Source organism: Trachurus japonicus, chromosome 15 (assembly GCF_045865225.1).
Source record: "Trachurus japonicus isolate A0001 chromosome 15, Traja_1.0".
In the NCBI taxonomy this organism is placed as follows: domain Eukaryota; kingdom Metazoa; phylum Chordata; class Actinopteri; order Carangiformes; family Carangidae; genus Trachurus; species Trachurus japonicus.
The window spans coordinates 17,009,502-17,029,947 of record NC_140921.1 but is presented as its reverse complement, the minus strand read 5'-3'; the positions used below and the strand labels follow the sequence as shown (position 1 = coordinate 17,029,947).

Here is a 20,446-nt window from a genome sequence, read left to right as displayed (position 1 = left end):
TGCTGCGTAGCCTATAGTGTCAACCAGACAGGCTTGTTGAATCTCGGACCGAACAACGACCACGGGCAAAACAAAAAGGAAAAATAAAGCCAGAGGCAACACTGGTTTTGAGACAGTTAACTGTTTAATCAAGTTCATAAGCTGTGTGGTGTGTGCGAATGACTATGGCGGAGTGTGTCCGACGGCGGGTCTGGGAGGTGGGGGGTCGATTAGTCGACTAATCGCCATAAATGACGACTACTGGTCGACCAAGAAAATCTTTGGTCGGGGGCAGCCCTAGTATGCACACAGAGACCGCCATCCTGTGGATCCTGGCAATCATGAAGACCCCCACGACACAGCAAGAAACAAGCAAAAGGCCTGCCATCCTGCCAGGAGAGACCGAGCTGGAGGAGGTCATGATCGAGAGGTTTCCGGCCGACGTGACGGACCAGTCTGCTGCTTGTGCAGATGTCCTACCTGATGACAAACAGGCATGGAAAGAATTTCTCAGGAAATTCTTGCCACCTTTCACCTGTGTTGATTTGCCCACCTGTGCCATGTTTCTCCTCTTGTATTTAACCTCAGTGTTCTCCCTTCGTCTGCGTTGCTTCTAATGTTCTGAGTCAGTTCCATGTTGCCCACCCTTGCTTTCTTTTGTGTTTCCCTGTGAATTTTTATATTTCAAGTATTGAACTTTGTTATTTTCAGTTACTTTGTATTCCTCGTTTTCCCCTGTCCAGGACTTAGGCCAGTCGACCCTTTTTGTTGATTTGTTCTTTTCTGTTGGACTTTGAAGCCCTTTTGTTCACCCTTTTTTAATAAATATCTCTTGTTAAGTTTCACTGAGTTGTCTGCATTTTGGTCTGCTTCCCCCCACCCTGACTTCCTGTTGATCCTGGCAATCATCTTTCTTTGAAGTTCTGAAACCTACAAAAAATACCAAAAACTAAACAATCAAATTGAATAATAAAAATGTTTAATTAAAAGAATTTAATTTTGATTTCTGAATGAACTTATCCTAAAGTTACTCTAAAATTCTGTTTGTAATTACTCATGGTTGTGGTATGTTCTATTTGAAACTTACAAATAGAAAATACCACAGCCATACAGTATATGTAACATGAAAAATCACATTATTCAGATTCAACCACAAACGCCCCATTGGTTTGCAATGTCACTAACCTGCAGCAGGGGTCAGTCTTGCTATGAGTTCAGACAGCTGGAGTGTGATGTGAATATTTGAGAAATTAAGGCAAGTTCAAATCTGCCTGATTAAAACAATCAGGAGACAGAAACACATTGTATGTATTTTATATTACAGATGATATTTACGATATTTACAATTCTTAAAAGTGTGACACAGTTATAGAATTTCATGTTGGAGATGTTGTTATATCGCTCTTTGATGAAAGCTCCACTCTGCACCAAGCTGATCCTGGTACTGAGGACCCAGCTCAACGAGAGCCTTGTTTCACACCAGTGTGTGAGAAAATTCCTGTCATGTTACGTTCACAATAAGCAAAGCTTTTGCTCTGATTGGACCGGTCAGAGTTTAGAAGGCTTAAGGGGCTAGTTGAAAACATCAGATTCCTCCACATTAGCAGCAAGTCACAGTCTGGTGAGTATGGCTTTTTTACATTTTTCAGCATATTTACATTGTCAAATGTTCATTTGAAAAAAATGTTTAAGTTCATTTTATTGGTGTTTTCCCTTTGTCAATAAGTAGAATTGAAAGATTTTGTTAATGTAATCAAATTTGTAATACGTGTTAAGGTTTCACATGGGAGAACCTGAACAATAATATGAAACTTCTGGAAAAGCTCTGTGTTTGCGGTTCTTAAGAAACGATGGATAAATATATTGATCGTCAGATACAATAATAAGCTAAAGAAACCAACAAAGTGTGCATGCATGCAACTGTTTCTTGCACACAAAGCCAAACAAATATATGTGATTTGACTGATGGTCAAGCCAACTTAATCTTGTTAAAAAATTCCTAGAGGAGAAACGTTAATCTTTTCAAATGTTTTCTCTGTAGGTGGCCTGTGGAGCAAGTCCGGGGCCATGGTGACTGTGACCACGGTCTTGAAGTGTTTGGGCCTATTTATTGTAGACTTCATCAGCTCCATCACAGACTGGTTCCAGACCAAACCAGTATGGGCCAAACAAGAAGTGCTGGAGGATACAGAACTGAAGACCACTGGAGGGAGTGAGTCAGACAACAGAAAAAAAAACATCTATTCACTTTGCAGACACTGTGCACTTGTATGCTGCAGAGTTCCCAAGTCATTTTTAATATGAAATTCCCTCTGTGTGCTAAATATCTTAGAATTGAGTTGGATTAACAAATGACATTAATAAAGACTTTAGATAAAGGTGAACTCTTTCCAAAAGGCTAATCAAACTCCAGGATTTGGTGCCTGACATTATTGACAGCACACAAATCAATCTGTGGATGTTTTTATTTGTCACTTTTAGTCCACGAGCGACACAAGGCCAAAACTTTGTGGGAGAAAACTGGAGCTGTGGTCATGGTTGTACGTCGACCTGGATGATTATTGTGCAGAGAGGTATGACATCACATTGCCCATATGTGTTTTAGTAATGAGAACGCACTACTGTGAGTGCACTGTTGAACTCTGTGTCCTCTCTCTCTATAGGAAGCTGCTGAGCTGTCCTCTCTCAAGTCCCAGCTGCAGGATCTTGATGTCCCTCTTTTTGCTGTGGTCAAAGAAAACCTTGGCAAGGAGCTGGACTGCTTCAAGAAGTACTTCTCTGGGAAAGTCTACTTGGATCAGCAGGTCAGCTTTCACAAAAACCTTCCCCTGCACATGCCTTTAAGATATTAAGTGAAACACAGAGGGTTACATAATTTAAGCCAATAAGCTGCTTTTATCTTATTCTCATAGAGAAATTTCTACGGCCCAGAGCAGCGATGGATGTTTCTCTCCATGTTTCTGCGTATTGGTGTGTGGAGGAACCTCTGGCGGTCTTATCGGAGGGGCTTCAGGGGAAATCTAAGAGGTGAAGGACTTATCCTGGGCGGAGTCTTCGTCATTGGGCCTGGAGATCAGGTGGGCTGAATAAACATTTTCTGGCAAGTGTATCTGGAGGTTTTTCATGGGTTATGATCATGATATTTTTGCCTCTCAGGGTATTCTACTGGAACACCGCGAGAAGGAGTTTGGGGATAAAGTGAATATGCTGGCAGTACTCAGAACAGCCCGCAAAATGCATGACGACATGGCAAGATAGATCCCAACATGTGAATGAATGGACTACTGGTTTAAGTGCTGATGTGTCATCATGTTTCCATGTACATGTCTTTTGGTCTAGGCCTGGATCTACAGCTCCATACAGCCTGCTAACATGTTATACTCTGCTCATATTGCAACTGCATAAAGCATGTCTTAATTGCCTGGCCTTGTTGTGTTATGCAATACCACAACTGTGTGGTAGCCTATACTTACACTGTCTATGAACCCACTGTCAGTGTCTTCATATCTGGCCTTTGCTTGTGTGGTGGACTTTTGTGTGTTTTAATGAAGATCTGTTTCTAAACTCTGCTGAGAGAACAGCTCTGATGCCAGCATACACAAACCCAACACTTTCAACAGGCCAGATATTGGCTTGGACATGATGGAAAATAAACGACTGAAGTGCTTTTTGTGTGTGTACGTGTTTGACAGCTCACAATAAAACTATACAATACACCAAACGTGCTCACAAAAGGTTATTTACCTGAGTATGTGTCTTGTTTTGTTTTGTCTCGCTCCTCACTTTGTCCTGACAAAACTTCTTCCACCGCCATCTTGGCTCGATTAGTTTCCCCTGCTCTCCCTCTATCTCTGGATCGTCTAGCACGCCTGCGCAAAAACCTGTTTACAAAACGCCTGAGTGAAGCAGAACAGCTCCTAGTTTCATTGATTCTGGTGAGTGCGCCTTTATTACTTAACTATTACAGTAACTTTCAAACACAGGGGCACCTTATAAACAGGTTCACCTGCTTCAGCGGGCCGTGTTAGCTCCAAGCTCAGACTTCACCGGTAGCGACGTAGCCGCTAATATATCGACCGTTTGCCATCATGTTGTTATGGCAGCAACTTGGTCCGACACTGAGCCCATGATGCTTTTTATTATGTAACAAACCAGCACCAGCACAAGGCCGCAAATCCTAACACGTCCTAGTGCTATTCGTTTCAAGTGCTGTCTTCTGTAGGACCAGAAGTGAATGACATTGACTGTGCGTTCAAAGTATCAAGGTCATCATCTTATCTGACCTCAAGCGGGCTGGGGCTGGTGCATTTGTTTTCCCCACCTACTCTCTTCATGTGGGGGCAAATAACAGGTAGCGACACAAGATTAACATGAAAAAATTAAAATAATCTCACAACCAACTCTAGATATTTGTTGTGTGGAGTGGATAACACTATTACAAACAATTAGCCTACCTTAAAAACAACAACAAAACTATAAACCATTAACTAAATCATCAGAAGTAGGCTATACCGTAGTTCATAATTCAGATTGTTGTGTTCACGTATGGTTGCAGGTAGTTAGGATGCTCCATTAATAGCAGGAATAATAATTATGCACAAAATAAATAGTTTATCTCTAAGTTACTTCATTCAAAGTTTAGTGAAAGTGCTGACAGTTGACAGTCTGTCAACGGTAGAGTTGTTTGTAAGTGACCTCACACAGTTTGCAGTTGTTTCATCTATGCTAAGCAACTGTAGGCAATGTTTTTTATTTAACATCTTAATCCTCAATGGTGATTACTAAAACTAGCTATTGAAATAATCAAGTGGTGTAAAAACAACCATTGGAGTATGAAAATACATTAAAATGGAAAATTCTCCATTCAAAATTTTAATGTACTCAGGCATTTTATTAAATATAGTAGAGAAAAAATATGAACTTAGATGTCATGTTTTCCCCTCTGAAAGTGTGGATTGGTATAAATTTGCTAAAATTGGAAATATTCAAAGAAAGTACATTTAAAACTACATGATCATCCCTCCTGGCATCTTAGACATCAATACACCAAATCTTTTGTTAAAAGATCTTTAATTAGATGTGATGTGTCAAATGTGGTGCAACAATACATCATGTTTGGTTGGACCAGTGTTGTAAGCTCTCAACTTTCACCGCCTGCTATCATGCTGATGTGTCTAGACACTTCCTTGTGTCGCAGGCGTGGTGGTGTCTTGCTGTTGGCAGCAGTTGTTGTCGGACCTCAAATGCATGTAGATGACTTTTGAGCTGAGTCTCAGGAGGAAACTTACTTCTTCTTCACCCTTTGGAAACAGACACAAGTCAGTATATTACTTTTTTTTTTTTACTTTCTCGGACAGAAGTTAGATTTGATCCTTTTAACTTAAACTTCTATTGTCTCTGCAAATCTGGTTATTTTATATTTGCTGTGCATGCATTTTTTTTTGCATATTGTAACATTTGTGTTTTATGTGTATTTTGTGTGTTTACCACAAACAGCGACGGTTTAGGATTTAAGAATAGAAAGTCTAATTTGCAAGTCAAGAACTGTCATACCCCAGGGAGATGATTAAGATAAGAGCTGTTTTATATTCCTTCCACTTTCAATGTGCTGCAGGGTGAATAATAAATTCCTGTACTAAGTATAAATAAAACTGTCTGACTGGTATAATGACGGGTATAACCTCTCAGTAGGGCAGTGTTCACATTGAAATAAGACACCAAAACATCTCAGTTATCTGTGAATTCAAAGGTTCATGAATTCAGAGGTGGCATGTTGTGTTTTTAAACTTCTCCATAGCAGCACGACTGGTGTGACATTCACAGAAAGGACTTGTGTTTCTTTCTTTCAGTGAAGTCTTGAAGGTCTGTGTAGTCAGAGGGGTCCAGATGCTGGCTCTGTCCAGATGTTCCCCAGCTTTGAGGACTCTTTCCCTGCGCTGCTCTCTGGGGAGCGCTACCCTGAGCAGCGAGTCCTCCACCACAGCCAGTGCTCAGTTTCTAAGAACCCAGACTGCTCTGTTTCACCAAAGCAAAGCCAAAGACAGTCCTGATCCAAACAAACCGGCTTCAGGCAAGGACTTATTTGAGCGCCCGCACAGTTAGCTGCTCGCCTTCACAACCCTAACTCCAAGCTTGTTGTAGAAACAGAGTTAGTCGTGTTTCCCTGCTTTCCGTTCCCTTTGTGCTGAGTTGACTCAAGACCGTCATGGCACTGAAAAACTGAAAATAGACACAGTAGATGAGTCATTTAATGATTTTATGCTTGAAGCATTGCGAAACATTGCAATAAGAGTTCTGAACGAAGTTTCAGCCATTGTTTCATCACATGAGATCTGAAACAATTTAAACTCATGGCAGAATTTCAGGTGCTTAATTGGCAGATTAATAAAAGGAAATGCAGGAAATCTTATTTGTAAGAAGTGCTGCACAAAAAAGACATTTTAAAAGATGAACAAATTGCAGCCTCAAGTAAAAAACCGGCAGATAATTGATGGAAGGAAAACCTTTTCGGCAAAAGAAAAACAAATCTCAGATTGACTCACTGAGAATCACAGCAAGTTTAGAGAAGAGAGAGTATGTCATGCTGATAAAAAGCACCACAGTGATAGATTTATATAAAACATTGTTCAAACACAAACTTTCTTAGTCGGGGCTTGTTGCTGGCTCAGCCTCAGGCAGATTTGAGGTCTCTGTGTGCTATGATGACTAAGAGAGAAACTGCTCTGCAAATATCAATTAGTGTGCAGCACGAGCTGCAATAGGCAACATGAAAGAAAACTGTGAATGTGAAGTTTTATTGCACGTTTTTCACACTGGTAAACACATTTCTTTGCTCATTTTCTGCCTGTTTGTTTCAGTGTTGTCCTCTGGGTCTGGGCTGGAGGGGGAGCTGCTAGGGATGGGGATGTGGTCTCTGGGTCTCGGTGCTGTCGGAGCCGCACTAGCCGGCATCTTCCTGGCCAACACCGATCTGTGTCTGTCTAAAGCTGACAATGCGCAGCTGGAGCACCTTGAAGAAGCTGAACTGCGCTCCACCATAGATGGTAGGCTGGCTCTCTGAATAAGCCTGTTTTTCTTAACACCAGCAGTCGTTAAACCCATTAGGATGAGAATTAACGTTACATCAGCAGCAATAGGCCATTAGCAGTTTTCTTTACCGATGCATGCTGGCATGCATTGTACATGTAGTGAATGAGGTTTTGTGTAGCGTTTAAGGCAAAGCTGCTTTCTCCAATCTGCTGGTATTACAGATTAGATCATAGCTCAAGGTCGAGTTATAGCGATATTCCAAACAAGCATATCCAACATATCTAGTATGTGCCACGTGACCATGAGGTTTTTAAGTTGTTTTTCTCTATTTGAAGGTCACATCTTTTATCTTCTACTCTCTGGCTCCAATGAATTCTTCCAGCAGTGAAACATAGAAAGGAGTTGAGAGTAAGTAGAACATGTCAGATTGTTGTAGAAACCGTCTCTTCTTGTTTTGTCTGCAGATGATAAGGTCGTCAGAGCGAAGAGCCTGTGGGAGAGGAACGGGGCCGTGGTCATGGCCGTACGGCGACCTGGATGATTTTTGTGCAGAGAGGTAATAGAAAATGTTTCAGAAGATGAGAAGGGAGAACATTTAGCTGGTCTTTCAGTTTATGTGAATTTAATCTCTCTCTCTCTCTCTCTCTGTAGGAGGCCTCTGAGCTGTCCTCTCTGAAGCCTCAGCTGGAAGAGCTCGGGGTCCCTCTGGTTGCCGTGGTGAAGGAGAATGTCGGCACAGAGATCCAGGACTTCAGACCGCACTTCGCTGGGGACATCTACATAGATGAAAAGGTTGGCTGTGTATGATAGCAGCAGATACTCAAGAGCTTTTATCAGTGAAGTGCTGACCCTCACGTCAGTCACTACACAACCTTGTAGCTGAAACACTCTCACTCTGGAAAGTTTTAGTTGTTTGTTTTGTCCGTCCAGATTGAACTGTAAAACCAAGTCCAAAAATCAATCATTTTCTTATTCTTTTGCTGTCTATTGCTGCTTTTGCTGCAAAGAGAAGAGGCATAAAATAATTAAATGTCAGAAAATAGTAATCCATTACTGCATGTTACATTTGTTTTGGTCTGGTTGACTAAAACTAAACTGTGTGATTGTAGAGATACTTCTACGGTCCATCGCAGAGGAAGATGGGGGGTTTAGGTTTCATTCGCCTCGGAGTTTGGCAGAACTTCATACGGGCTTGGAGGTCCGGTTACCAGGGCAACATGAACGGCGAGGGCTTCATCCTGGGAGGGGTGTTTGTCATCGGACCAGGAGACCAGGTAAGCGTAGACTCAGACACTGTGACAGAAATAAAGATTTGGCTCAACAGAGCTTTTACCAAACAGGTGTGTGTGCTATTTCTTTTACGACGTGTTGTGTTTTGCAGGGGATTCTCCTGGAACACCGTGAGAAGGAGTTTGGCGACAAGGTCGACACTGCAGATGTTTTAGAGGCTGTCAAGAAAATTGCTCCAGTAAAATAAAGTGCACTGTATTTAGACCATAGCAAGAATTAAGAAATGATAAGAATTTAAAATTTGGCACGCTGGGCTGTAATCAAGATACGTCCATCACTGAAATACTGACATTATAAGGACATTTTTGTTTGCGTTGTTTAATATCACATTTTAGTTTTGTTGCATGTTAATTTACAGTAGGTTAGAAAATGAAGCTGTGAAATGCAGGACAGAGATAATAATAATATTACAGCATTTGTTTCATGAGTGTTCCTCTTTACCTCTGAAGACACCCTTGAAATTAGTTTCTTTTGAGACGGGTAATAAAAACGGGTAGTAAGAGGCAGCATTTTCATTCAGGTACATCGGCCATTTAATTAAAGGTCACTTGAAATCTTCTTTCTAGATGTAATTCCATCTTAAAGCTGGATTTATCATTATAATAATTTTATTAACATGCATTTGTTGGTACACTTTTAATTATGCTCCTGTGTGTCATCTTTGTTTACATCTCCTGGTCAAGGCGGATAAATGAGCCTCCGACAGGGTAGACAAGTGTGTATGTGATCTGTGTGTGTGTGATAATGACAACCTGGCTCTAAACTCAGCAGCGAGAGGAGCAGGTTTGATGCTCAAACACACACCTGGTTCAGCTACTGTCACCATGTTGAGGATTGTTTGTGGCGCCTTAAGCAGGTTTTTTGTGTGTGTTCGAAATAGAGAGATATTATTTGTACCTGTACATGTGAATACCAGCTGCAGAAACTGAAAATAATAAATCAGAAAGAAGCTTATCACCACATCCTCTCCGTGCGTCCGTTTTTATTTTGCATCTTGACCATAATAGCACAATTTAGATGTTAGAGGTTGATTCTTAGTAAGAGCTAAGGTTATGTGAATGTGTCATACGTCCACCATGACAACCAATGTACTCCTGTTCTATCTCATTGTGTCCTCCATTCATAGAACATACTGTATTACTATTGGGTATTGTCCTTTAAAGACAGTATTTCATATTATATCAGAAAGTAGATGTAGCAGTAGTAGTTCCCTTTTCAGATGACATTTACACTCAAAATGGGTTTAGATCAATAAGAAATCTAAGATTATGCTGCTTGTAATAATGTAATTATTAAGGGTCAAACATTAGATATCAGACTTACTGTGCACAGGCCGTATGTCACCTTGGTCAAATTTGTGTCTGATTTCCCTAAATGTATAAAATATAATGGAGGGGTGCAACAGTGCATTTATTTATTTACTCCAAACATACTCCAGCTTATTCAAATCAGTTGAACTAAACTAAAAAGTGTGTTTCCATTTCGTCTTCTGAACACACCTACTACAGCTTCAGGAATAACAGCCACATGCTAAGACTGGAGAATGAGGGAAAGTTCTCATGTTGTATGGGAAGCTGGAGATGGGTCCAAACATGTCAGCAAAACATGTATTTCATCATGCTTAAAATCACTAATCCTGTGAATTATTTTATCTTCCAAAAACATACCACGTAACCGTTCAGATGACATTCTCAGACTAATCTTGGATTTATCTGATTGTCCTGTGTCTCTGTGGATGTTGAACAAACTCGTCATATCAGATCATTTCTTGCGGTAATATTCACTTTTTTCCCCCCTTGAGAGCAGGAGGGCGATGACTTTGTTTTGTAGTCTCACATTAAACAGGCAGATTTAGACATTAATGTTACACATTTTATTCTATTGTTCTGAGTAAAATACATTTCACATCAAGGAAATATATTTATATAACACAATACAAAATGGAGGGAGAAAACATTGTGCTCCAATCGCAAGACTACATGTTATGTGTGTAAGTCTGTATGTACATGTAACAACCAAAAACAATCATGAGTGTAACAGTAACAGAGATTGTCTTTACATTTGTGCCTTTCAGTATGGTAAATATTTGATTTTTTTTTCATGGCATGCACAATTAAAATTTAAATTAGTGAAGTTTACGATAACATTATTGTAATGTCAATAAAATTGATGCAAAACCTATGACTGTTAACTAAGATGCCAATTGGGCTTCATTTATATCTTTAATCTTGTCAACGTTTTGTCTCTGCTTTAGGGTGTTAAAACATTTGGTGTTGCACTTAACAAGGATGAGGATCACTTCCGTTTTTGTATGACAAAGCCAACGCAAAAAAAAGGAAAAGGTCCATCTGATAAAGCTGAAATGAACACTTAAAAAGCTATATAAATAGCCGTCTCATCTTTGGCTAGATCTGTGGGTGAGACATCCTATGGTGGTGTGGTACAGTCACAAGCTGAGATACATGTTTACAGAGGTGTTTGAATGCTCACTCAAACCGTCCGATTTTGTTCTTGACATTTCGGCGCCATAATACAAAAACAAAGAAAAACAAAAAGGAAAAAACAGCAGAAATGGAGCCACTTGGTTATGAGCAATGAAATCTGCCAGATAATGAATGAATTACGAATTAGCAATAATGTGATTCATTCAATGTTACCCAGCTCAATAAACAAATACAATCTTCAGTATACATTTTAAAAAGCTCATTTTAAATAGCAACACAAATCCAACTAGCTCTCTACAGCAGCACAGCAAAGGTTATATAGTGCAGTTTTACCCTCAGCAGAAAACACCCCTAACACAACAACAACAACCAGCAGCACTGAAGCAGGAAAAAAGTGTGCATGAATTACGTAGTCACTGTATATAACCAATGTTGGAATACAGCAGTGATGCTAACTCTGAAACACTGTCCTGCAGTGCATGTGGTCATGTCTCCGTGTTATGAGAGCAGGAACAGGCGGCGGCCACGGTCTGTTCACAGGGACGATACAGAGAGTTTGACTGTTGCTCCAAGGGTTAAAAGTTACATGAGCACATGAGAACAAGAAAGATGATAGTGAGTAAAAGAGCAGCTGAAACATGAGGTTCATACCAAAATGACACACGTCCATCATTTAAACATGAAACAGAGACATTCTCATCCAGAAAGTAGGACTCGTATCTAGACACAATTCAAAGATGGGAATTTCAGGTGATGAACGGTTTGAAACAAAACCACTAAATTTCAGGATCACACATGAGCACAATGATAAATGTATTTCTCTCTCTATGGAAGGTCCTTCATAATGATGCAGTAGTTATGTAGTTTCTACAGTCCTGTAACACTCAATATGTTGAAATGAATAATTATACTACCTCAGATTACAGGTGACACAAATGGCAGCCGATGCATCACAGAGATGAATCGATGTATGAGCGTACCCTGTACAAATCTTACCTTTCTTTGTGCATGAAAAATTGATTCACACATCTGTGACTGTGTTGTGTGTATCAAGTCAAGTCTGGACTGGAGGAAACACTCATCTAATCTGAGAGCTCATTAGCCCTAAAGCGCGAGGAGTTCCCGCTCATTAACACTCCTTTGTATTCCTATAATATTGTTTTCTGGTGCATGTGTACGGCCATCTGGTGGATTCACCAACACAGAGGCATGCCTTCAAGTTACAACCTCTAAAATCTCTCATGCATATGTGCTTCATACATTGTATATCATATATATTTATATATACACATATACTTATAAATATATCCAAGAAAAATATATGTATTCTTACATCAAACAGCACAAGGGGCGAGCTCAGCTGATACTTCCTGACTACAACAATGTCACCATCTAACCACAATGGTTGTGTTTTGAGAGCCAAGTCAACAATGTGAGTGAAATTGATCAAAGAAGCTCAAACTCAGCCCAACGAAACAACAAAGACTGTGCACAATTACCCGCAGCCCTGTCGTGCATATAAGTGTTTAGTATTCTGACTCTCACGCAACATTAGCTACTTTCATTTGGTGCAATGGGGCATCAGTGGCTCGAGTGCAAAAGACAGTTGTGCAGATGGCTAGCTATTCATTGCACATAGAAACCCTGCATCTCTAACTTCATCAGATTGCTGTGCTTGACAACTGAGCAGTTTTGACATCGTTCAACCTGCTCATGCAACAAGAGTGTGAACATTCAAATCAGCAAAACAGGTGTTACCAAGTTTTCACACAACAGAGTAATGTGGTCTGGTCATAGCGTTTCCTCTTAGCAACATCACGTACACACAAAACAGGACATTCTTCTCCACATAACACAAACACCAAACCACCAAAAACGCACCGTCACCGACAACAATCCAAGAACTACTCAATATGCTACTAAAGGATCGGCTGCGCTATTTCATAAAGCGATTTCAGATGATAAAAAAAAGGCCTTGAAACACAGGCTGCCACTGCCATGGCAACGGTGCATATGTATGCTTGCTTACAAAGATCACACTCAGTGTTAACTAATGTACTCTGTGGCTGTGCTCTGAGCTTCTGCAGTATAATTCCTATTGTTTTGCCACATGTACCTAGCACCTCAATATCTGGGACAGGAAGAATATGAAGGAGTGTAAGTACACTTAAAGGGAGAGTTCAAAAGAGTTACGCAGCACTAAGCAACAAGCTGCACTATTCGAGGAGGCAGAGACCAACAAAAGAGGAACCAGCGGTTGGACCATTTAGAGCTAATTAACTGGTTTCTCCAGTTCAACTGAAAAAATGTCTGTAGTAGTTTTTACAACATGACGTCTCAAAACAGAATAACGTGACGAAGACTGGGAAAGATTGTGATACATTCAGAAGCGATACACAACTTATACAAGCATTTACGAGTCATCGGAGAAATTAACCTGAATGCAGCAAGAGAAATTAGTGAGTCAAACACAAGTCAGTAACTTCATGAATTGCCACCCTACAGGCAGCTCTGACCAGAGGAAGACAGAAAACACAATAAAAAAAAAACATGGGAGTCATTTTTTTCTTTTCTAAGGAGTGCCATCTATGTACACAGGGAAATAGATGATTTTCCGTCAGTGTTTTTTTTCATCCCTTCAGTCTTTCAAATAACCGACAGCCAACTCTGTTTACCTTGGAGCAGCCCTGTGCAGTCAAATAAAAAACAAAACAAAAACAAATGCAGCGATATACAACAAAAAACAAAACAACATAAATAAATTTTGTTTTGCCCTCCCACTTTTGCTCCCAGGACAACAGACATGTGTATGTATATGTGTGTGTGTGTGTGTGTGTGAGAGTGTCATATCTTGTGTGTGCATAGACATGTGTTGGCTGGTCCTACAGGCCCTTGTTGAAGTAAACAGTGGTGGTGTGAGGACTGGTCTGTCGTATCCTCTCCTGCAGATCTGCTTCCAGCCCACTCACGCTCATAGAGCTGCGAAGAGATGATTGACTGTGATTAATCTGCTGCTACAGCTTTATTAATGCTCACAGGTATTCTCACACTCCCAATGACAGTGATGGTAATTTGACTGTTGGTACCTTTTCTGTGGAAACAGTGCACAGCACAGAGGGGTCGCGAACACCAGGCTGCAAACAAGTGGCAGAGGGCAAAGTTTCAGACATTTTGTTTATGGTTTCTTTAGCTTGCAAGTCCATACAAAACACACACACACTGCTGGTGTCATGTACTCACCACAGACCGACAAGCCCAACCTGGACTGGAGCGTTCAGGATTGGGAACCGCTACAGGGAGACAAAAAAGTCAGATAAGATAGAAGTGCAGTGTAATCTAGCAAACAAATCACCAGTGTGACATGTTTGTCTGCGAGGATCGTCCACAGACATAAGCATGCAACGGCTGTGTAATGTGAGGAATGCGGCAGGACTCTTTTCAGCATCACAAAAACACCAGCGCACCCAGTAAAATGCACTGAATGACTAAGCAAACGTCGGTATGGCCGCCGTGCTGACAGTCCGCTTACCTTCATGAAAGCTCTCTTCTCCAGAGCGTTCATTATAACAGGCGGGATGGCTGTAACAAAAATAAAACACATGACATGAGGTTGCTGCTGCTTGACAATTAAAGAAAACAAAAATAAACTGCACACCTCAGCTGCAAGAAGTTCATTCATCTCCCATGAGCTGTTAAACATTTAAGGGTGAATCGGCTGATGATCGGTTTTGACAGTGATCTTGTTTGAACTGTGGATGATTGGTGGGATGAAAAAGCTGGATGAACATCGGTTTTGTGCTACGCTGTCACTGAGATGTTTTTTTAGATGATGCTCACTCTTTTTTATCAAGGTGTCTAAGTCTTGAAGAAAAATGATCTGCTTCTTTAGCTGATAAACACCCCACCACGTTCAAAGCAGCCGGTCGCTAACTACTGTATGTCTGTCTGCTGTGAGGTGCTGAGTGCATGGAGTATACAGTGGGATTTCGAAGCAGTTCCCCTGAAAAACATTTCCTGCTGTGGCAGTGAAAGTACCGAGTGTGACCCAGAACAGTAAAGCTGTGGGGCGGACAGCTAGACAATGAGCTGAGTCTCTCTGAAAGCTCCGTAAGGCCGAGGGGATCTGCAGATTGTTATCGTAGGAATATCGATTACAGCTGCTTTGGCAAACCAGTGGATATAATCTTGACATTACCCATTGCTGGCACTGCCATGCCGATCCTCGACACCACCACCTGCACAATGGCCTGCTTGGCAGCGTTGGCGGACTCTCCTAACCTGTTCCCGTTCTCATCCGTCACAGGGATACCGTATTTCAACTCCCTGCCAAAAGCAAAAAGAAAAGTCATGCAGAGCGGTTGTAGCAGCTGTTTCGAATTCCTACAAGCCCCCGAGTGAAGAAAACTGGGGTCACTGGCTTTAACTTTAGGGATCTCACCTCTGTCTCATGAAGGGAATGTTGATGCAGTTGGCAGCAGCCACAGCAGCAAAGGGCACAAACCGGCTGGCGATTGGAGGAAGACGCTGCAAAGATGAGGTCGAATTAGAAACACACTTTGACAACTGGTGTAATTTCTTTGCGCAACGTTGCTTTGCAGATCAGTGTGTCTGTGTGCAAGTTACTACGTTTCACTTCATCTGCTTAATTCACTTGAACCACAGGCATTACCGAAGCTAGAGACTTGAGTCCCAAGGCAGTGACTACAGCTCCAGTTGTAGCACTGACGTAGGCTGCACCGAGCTGGCTGTGAGGAGACAGATAGTAGCATCAGACACATATCACACTTTAATAACCCACTTCTTCTTTCAGCAATTTCACACTTCAGAAATAGCTGACTAATGCCACAGCGCGCGAACGCTGCAGCTGACAGCCTGCTGTGTACACCAAAGAGATATTTCAGAGTTTGAGAGAGTTCATGCTATGTATGAATATGCAAAGGTAAATAAACAACAAGACAGAGGAGGACACTAACATTTGTCCTGAATAACATGCTAAATCTCTGAAAATGCATGTCCTGGAGGCAACCCTCCTGAATGCATGCAACTGATACATTTCTGCAGCACTGGTGCAGAGTGGAACGAGTGTGTGAATGACCTGCCATCAGCTGGGAGCACTGAACCTAAGGGTGCGTGGTGACATGAGGCTGAGCATGCTTAACAGTGGAACATAATACCGCTGTGAAAGAAGGGGAGAGGACAGCAGCTCCCACAGCCTCCTCACAGACACTAGTTTAGAGGGAGGACAGGAAAGATCTAGAGTGGAAGTGAGGTGAGAAGTCCTCCCTACTTCACAGTCAAGGGGGCATCTCCACTGCGGTTGGTGTAGTTGACGACGGCGTTGAAGGACTGGTTGACCCACTGCCAGAACACCACTGCTGGAGTAGTCCTGCAAAGCAGAAAGAAAACAACAGCACATTTGAGGAAGTGAAGTTTCACAGAGTGCAAAGTCAACAATTTTCAAAAAAAAAATACCCTTAAGATATTGTCAGACTTAGCAAGACATCTTCCTGTGCAATGGAGCACTTTGTTTTCTGCTACTGTGAAATAACAATCATCTGGTTGGGTTACTGTTTTAGTAGTAATAGTAATAATAATAATTGTATTTGTATCTCATTTATCTGATCAATCTGCCCTTTGTTGGGCTTTGACTAAAACACAGACACTAAACTCATAAATTACACAGGGTGTGTAATTGTTTAACATTTTAAGACAGGAGTACTAAGTTTTGTTGTATATGTATACACTCTACAGAAAACAATACTGGACATAGTTTTAAGTCTTATTGTCAAACCGGTGATTTAGATATAAAACCTACTTATGATGTTGTGTTTTTAAACACTCAATACAACCAGTTGAAGAGTAGTTTGTTTATTCTCCAGTGTTTAACCTTTCTGTGTTATGTCAACTTTACTATCTAAACAAAAGCCACAATGCAGAGAAAATACTTTAGCGCCCTCTAGTGATCATATGGCATCAATGATGACTGGTCCGATCACCAGCCAAAATAATGATGAAATTATGGAAGCCTATTGAGTTATATTAACATTAAAAAAAGTAAATACGATATTGTTAAATAAATAAAACCATGAAATCCTGAAATAATGCAAGGTTTAAAAAAAAAAATCATGACATGTCATTCCCTTCATCCAATAGCTACCTGAAATTCAACACGTCTTTGTCAATTATGACAACAGGGCAAAACTAATTAATCTCATTTACATATTTGATTCTGAAAAATCTATGACCAGATAATTTTCACTTTTTACTTCACAATTACATCAAAACTGTAATCAGTTTATTTTTTGTCAATAATCAATTTGTTGTTTCAGCACAACATTATCTCTTGGCTTTACTATCTTTTCAGCAGTCCACTGATTTATCAGTATGCAGTGCTGAGTGTTATATTTTTTTATTCTTTAAGAGGATTTTCACTCTGCGCAGGGATTAAAATCTCCATTTTTATGCATTACAGGATGCTGTATTAAGGTTTCATTGACAGCAGTTGCCATTGGAGGCCGGACTGAATCTATTCAGCATTTTCACATATTACATCTTGCTATGTCTATTGTAATGCATAAATCTTGTTACTCTTTTTTTTTGTGTGTGTTTCAAATTCAGTGAACCATACGTTAAAACGTGCCGTACCTGTAGAAGGTGAGCATGCAGCCTGTGATGGACATGTTCATTGGCACCTGAGCAGACATCCGCCCAATCACAAACATCTTCTCGCCCGTATCAGGGTGGAAGGCGGAGTCGTAGACATACTTGGCTCTCCAGAGCTCATCCTCCGTCAGGCCAGGCCTCACCACCCCAGCTCTGAAAAAGACCAAAACAGTGGAGTGGTTGAACCTTTGCTGTGTTGGTGCACTTCAAACAACCATAAAGAATAAAGAAAAAGCATCTAATTATCAGTCTTTGCAACGGACTCCAAGTCCAAACTCGAGCATCTACCTGTAGTCCTCCACGATGCCTCGGGCCTCGTCCAGAGTCTCAGAGGACAGCAGGACGGTCCTGGGATCTGTGACCATGAAGAAGTGCTTGGCGCGCCCCATGAATGTGCTCTGGTCCCATCGTGCCTCCTTGATGTTTATGCTGAGGGACAGCTCTCCAGACATCCTGCTTTTCTTTGATCAATGACACAAATTTTAATTAGTTTTTTAATTACCTGGGAGTATTTCAGTGGAACAATTGATCCTCTATCCCTTTATTTCACAAATTAAAAATTAAAAAAAGGTGATCAACAAACAAATGGGTGCTTCAAGAGACTGGGCTTTGTTTGATACTAATGAGATATAATAACTGTATTTCAGCAAAGATACAAAAACAATACCAAGAGCTGAGGTTCTTAAATGCAGAGCGTTGTAAATACTGGGAGTATAAAATTGGAAAATAAAAATAAAAAAATTAACAACTATCTGACCTCAAAAGAAAACAAAAAAGGAAAAACAGTCCAAATCTCACTAGACATTTCATGGAATTGTTTTCAATCGCAGCCCTTCAGGTGAAATTATTATAATTAAAAACCCTGGCAGCACAGTTGAGCCCTCACCTCTGCTCCATTAATAGCGCAGCTGCAGCACAGAGCTGCACTGAGGTAAAGCCCCCACCCCCACCCCCACCTCATCACTACACAGCACACAACTCAGAACATTTACACTGAGGAAAAAAGAAACCAAACACACTAATCAGGTTTTCTTTGTATCAACTTCTTTGCCTCTCAGTACTTTCAGAAAAATGAAGGACATGGGAGAGGTCAGGTGCTCTGACAAGTTATTCTGTCTGTGTCAAACACCAAATGATTTTATTGTTGTCTTGTCAAATTGTTGTATCTGGGAGTATCTAGCAGCCAGGAGGCTAATCTCAGACTTCAGATGAGGCTGTGAGAATGAGATAAAAGACTGTACCGAGGAAACAATATGAAAATGAGTTGTGTTTGTAGTGGTGTTTTCAAAGTTAATGAGACATACCACTGCTTGGCACTTCGTTAAAAAAAAATCATATGCATTATTTTCACTAATGGTTGATCTGCCAAGGAACACTGTCTCTACAAAATATAAAAACATAAAAAAACAACATAAAACATAAAAACTAAAGCCCATGCAGACTTTTTGAAATAACTAGTTGTTGTTTTTTTTAAACCAAGTAAGCTCTCACAACCCAAAGATATTCAGTTTACCATTGTGTGACAATTTAGAGCTGCAAAGATGATCAAGTAGACTGATCTGAAAGAATAATTTGTGACCTTTTCTTTTATTCATTCATTTTCTATACCGCTTATCCTGCACTAGGGTCACGGGTGAGCTGGAGCCAATCTCAGCTGACTTCGGGCAAGAGGAGACTTTTTTTTTTTTAATAATTGATTCATTGTTTCACTTTTCAAGGACAAACATTTTTGTGTTAAAAGTCTTTGAAATTTGGGAAATTTGTCCTTAAGATAGTCTAGTTGGTTAAATATAGCCTATAATTTTGATCTGACAAAATTCTGACAAAACAGAAGCAATGTTGGGATGCCATGTTATGAAAAATATACATTTTACCATTGAGATTATTTAAGTAAATAATAGTCAATTATTTGAGAAATAAGCAGATTATTTTATTGGGGAAATAATTTACAGCTGCACTCCCCAACTGAACCAGTATTTCAGTAGGTGCAGGTGAGACATGTGCATAGGTGTGTGCAAACACTAAACCATTGCAGGAATGTGTGAGTTTATTTAAGCACCATTCCTACAGTGTGTGAAGACTATGGCCACCTCCCATCTACTGACTGACTGCAGATGGATGGAGAAAATGCTTGAGCATGGGCGAGGTAACAGCTGATACACTTCATGGCTTCAAGGACACACACACACACGTATAGTATAGTATGATGCTAAAACACAAGCAACTTCTGGCTGCTGTTCAACTATGAAAATTCAGATGTAGTTTCACTTCTATCTTGGAGTACAAAGGACTGACTCGTCAGCCATTCACATTACAACAACAACAAGCAGCTGATCAGCTAAATACCGTGACAGATGGGTTTGGGACAGTCACGACACGCCACCGGTTTCTGAGCAGGAGGATGGCTAACGAAACTACTAGCCATGAAATTATCACAGAATAAAGTACAGTGTCACTCAAACACGACATTAAAGTGTCGTTTAATTCAACCAACGTCACATGTTTAGTTACGGGGGGTCAACAAATAGCTTTAAACGCAGCCAAAACAAAACACTTCTTGGGTAAATAACGTGAAACCAGTCCGCTAGCCAGGTAGTTCACAAGCTAACTAACAGGCTAGCGCTGCCTGCAGCTACCGACGCAAGGGCGGACGTCGAAACGGAGCAGCGGTTTACTTAGCCTGGTTGTGATCCAAGTTAATTAAAGATGTGGATTTAGTCAGTGTTTCACTCACCTGCTTTGCTTTCTTAGTTTTCTTGTAAATGTATGACCTCTCAATATCACCGTGCCGCCGGGTGAAGGTATGTTGCCTTTTCGTATTTTTGAAAGTGTCGTAAAGTACAGCTTCACGGCAAATGACGGGAGGTTGAAAGTAAAAGTGCACAGAAGACATGTAAACCAAAAAGATGATTTTGCAGGATGAAGCAGAAGAAATAGATATACTCATATAACACCTTTATTTAAAAAAAAGAAAAAGAAACGTTACAATTTGTCAAACAATTGAGTAAAAAGAAATTATTTTCTGCTGGAATGCATAACGC

The 20,446-nt window shown here is 40.6% G+C and overlaps 2 protein-coding genes and 1 pseudogene across 7 annotated transcripts; 2 read left to right on the top strand and 1 right to left on the bottom strand.

The window, feature by feature from the left end:
- Nucleotides 1–1,555: 1,555 nt before the first annotated feature.
- LOC146973461 (peroxiredoxin-like 2A) lies at nucleotides 1,556–3,367 on the top strand (annotated as a pseudogene). Its single transcript, XR_015037757.1, has 6 exons — nucleotides 1,556–1,600; nucleotides 2,021–2,191; nucleotides 2,461–2,552; nucleotides 2,643–2,783; nucleotides 2,892–3,056; nucleotides 3,136–3,367. The product of XR_015037757.1 is annotated as a peroxiredoxin-like 2A (transcript).
- Nucleotides 3,368–3,865: 498 nt separating this feature from the next.
- LOC146973460 (peroxiredoxin-like 2A) lies at nucleotides 3,866–9,260 on the top strand. 4 transcript variants are annotated; one of them, XM_085800026.1, is made up of 8 exons: nucleotides 3,866–3,914; nucleotides 5,177–5,297; nucleotides 5,829–6,049; nucleotides 6,837–7,022; nucleotides 7,473–7,564; nucleotides 7,660–7,800; nucleotides 8,118–8,282; nucleotides 8,390–9,260. In XM_085800026.1, exons 2-8 carry the CDS (start codon nucleotides 5,233–5,235, stop codon nucleotides 8,483–8,485), a joined length of 966 nt encoding a protein of 321 aa, XP_085656152.1. In that variant the 5' UTR covers nucleotides 3,866–3,914; nucleotides 5,177–5,232; the 3' UTR covers nucleotides 8,486–9,260. The 4 variants fall into 4 exon arrangements, with proteins under 4 accessions (XP_085656152.1, XP_085656154.1, XP_085656156.1 ...); XM_085800028.1 differs by lacking the exon at nucleotides 5,177–5,297; XM_085800030.1 differs by lacking the exons at nucleotides 5,177–5,297; nucleotides 5,829–6,049.
- An 888-nt stretch (nucleotides 9,261–10,148) lies between these two features.
- sfxn3 (sideroflexin 3) lies at nucleotides 10,149–20,303 on the bottom strand. Of its 2 annotated transcripts, none has more exons than XM_085800022.1 (11): nucleotides 20,140–20,303; nucleotides 17,694–17,866; nucleotides 17,388–17,558; nucleotides 16,030–16,128; nucleotides 15,412–15,487; nucleotides 15,181–15,266; nucleotides 14,938–15,065; nucleotides 14,272–14,321; nucleotides 13,983–14,032; nucleotides 13,829–13,876; nucleotides 10,149–13,721 (listed from the first exon to the last, which is right to left on the bottom strand). In XM_085800022.1, exons 1-11 carry the CDS (start codon nucleotides 20,296–20,298, stop codon nucleotides 13,625–13,627), a joined length of 1,137 nt encoding a protein of 378 aa, XP_085656148.1. In that variant the 5' UTR covers nucleotides 20,299–20,303; the 3' UTR covers nucleotides 10,149–13,624. The 2 variants fall into 2 exon arrangements, with proteins under 2 accessions (XP_085656148.1, XP_085656149.1); XM_085800023.1 differs by lacking the exon at nucleotides 20,140–20,303 and adding an exon at nucleotides 19,752–19,775.
- Between the last annotated feature and the right edge of the window lie 143 nt (nucleotides 20,304–20,446).

What these genes read in the sequence shown, in the direction of transcription:
- sfxn3 (XM_085800022.1), bottom strand. Translation starts at nt 20,298, where the DNA reads ATGTCTTCTGTGCACTTTTACTTTCAACCTCCCGTCATTTGCCGTGAA. An exon ending in GACTCAAGTCTCTAGCTTCG is followed by an intron (nt 15,267 to 15,411) that starts GTAATGCCTGTG and finishes TCATCTTTGCAG; the next exon opens with CGTCTTCCTCCAATCGCCAG. An exon ending in GTTGGGCTTGTCGGTCTGTG is followed by an intron (nt 13,877 to 13,982) that starts GTGAGTACATGA and finishes ACTTGTTTGCAG; the next exon opens with CCTGGTGTTCGCGACCCCTC.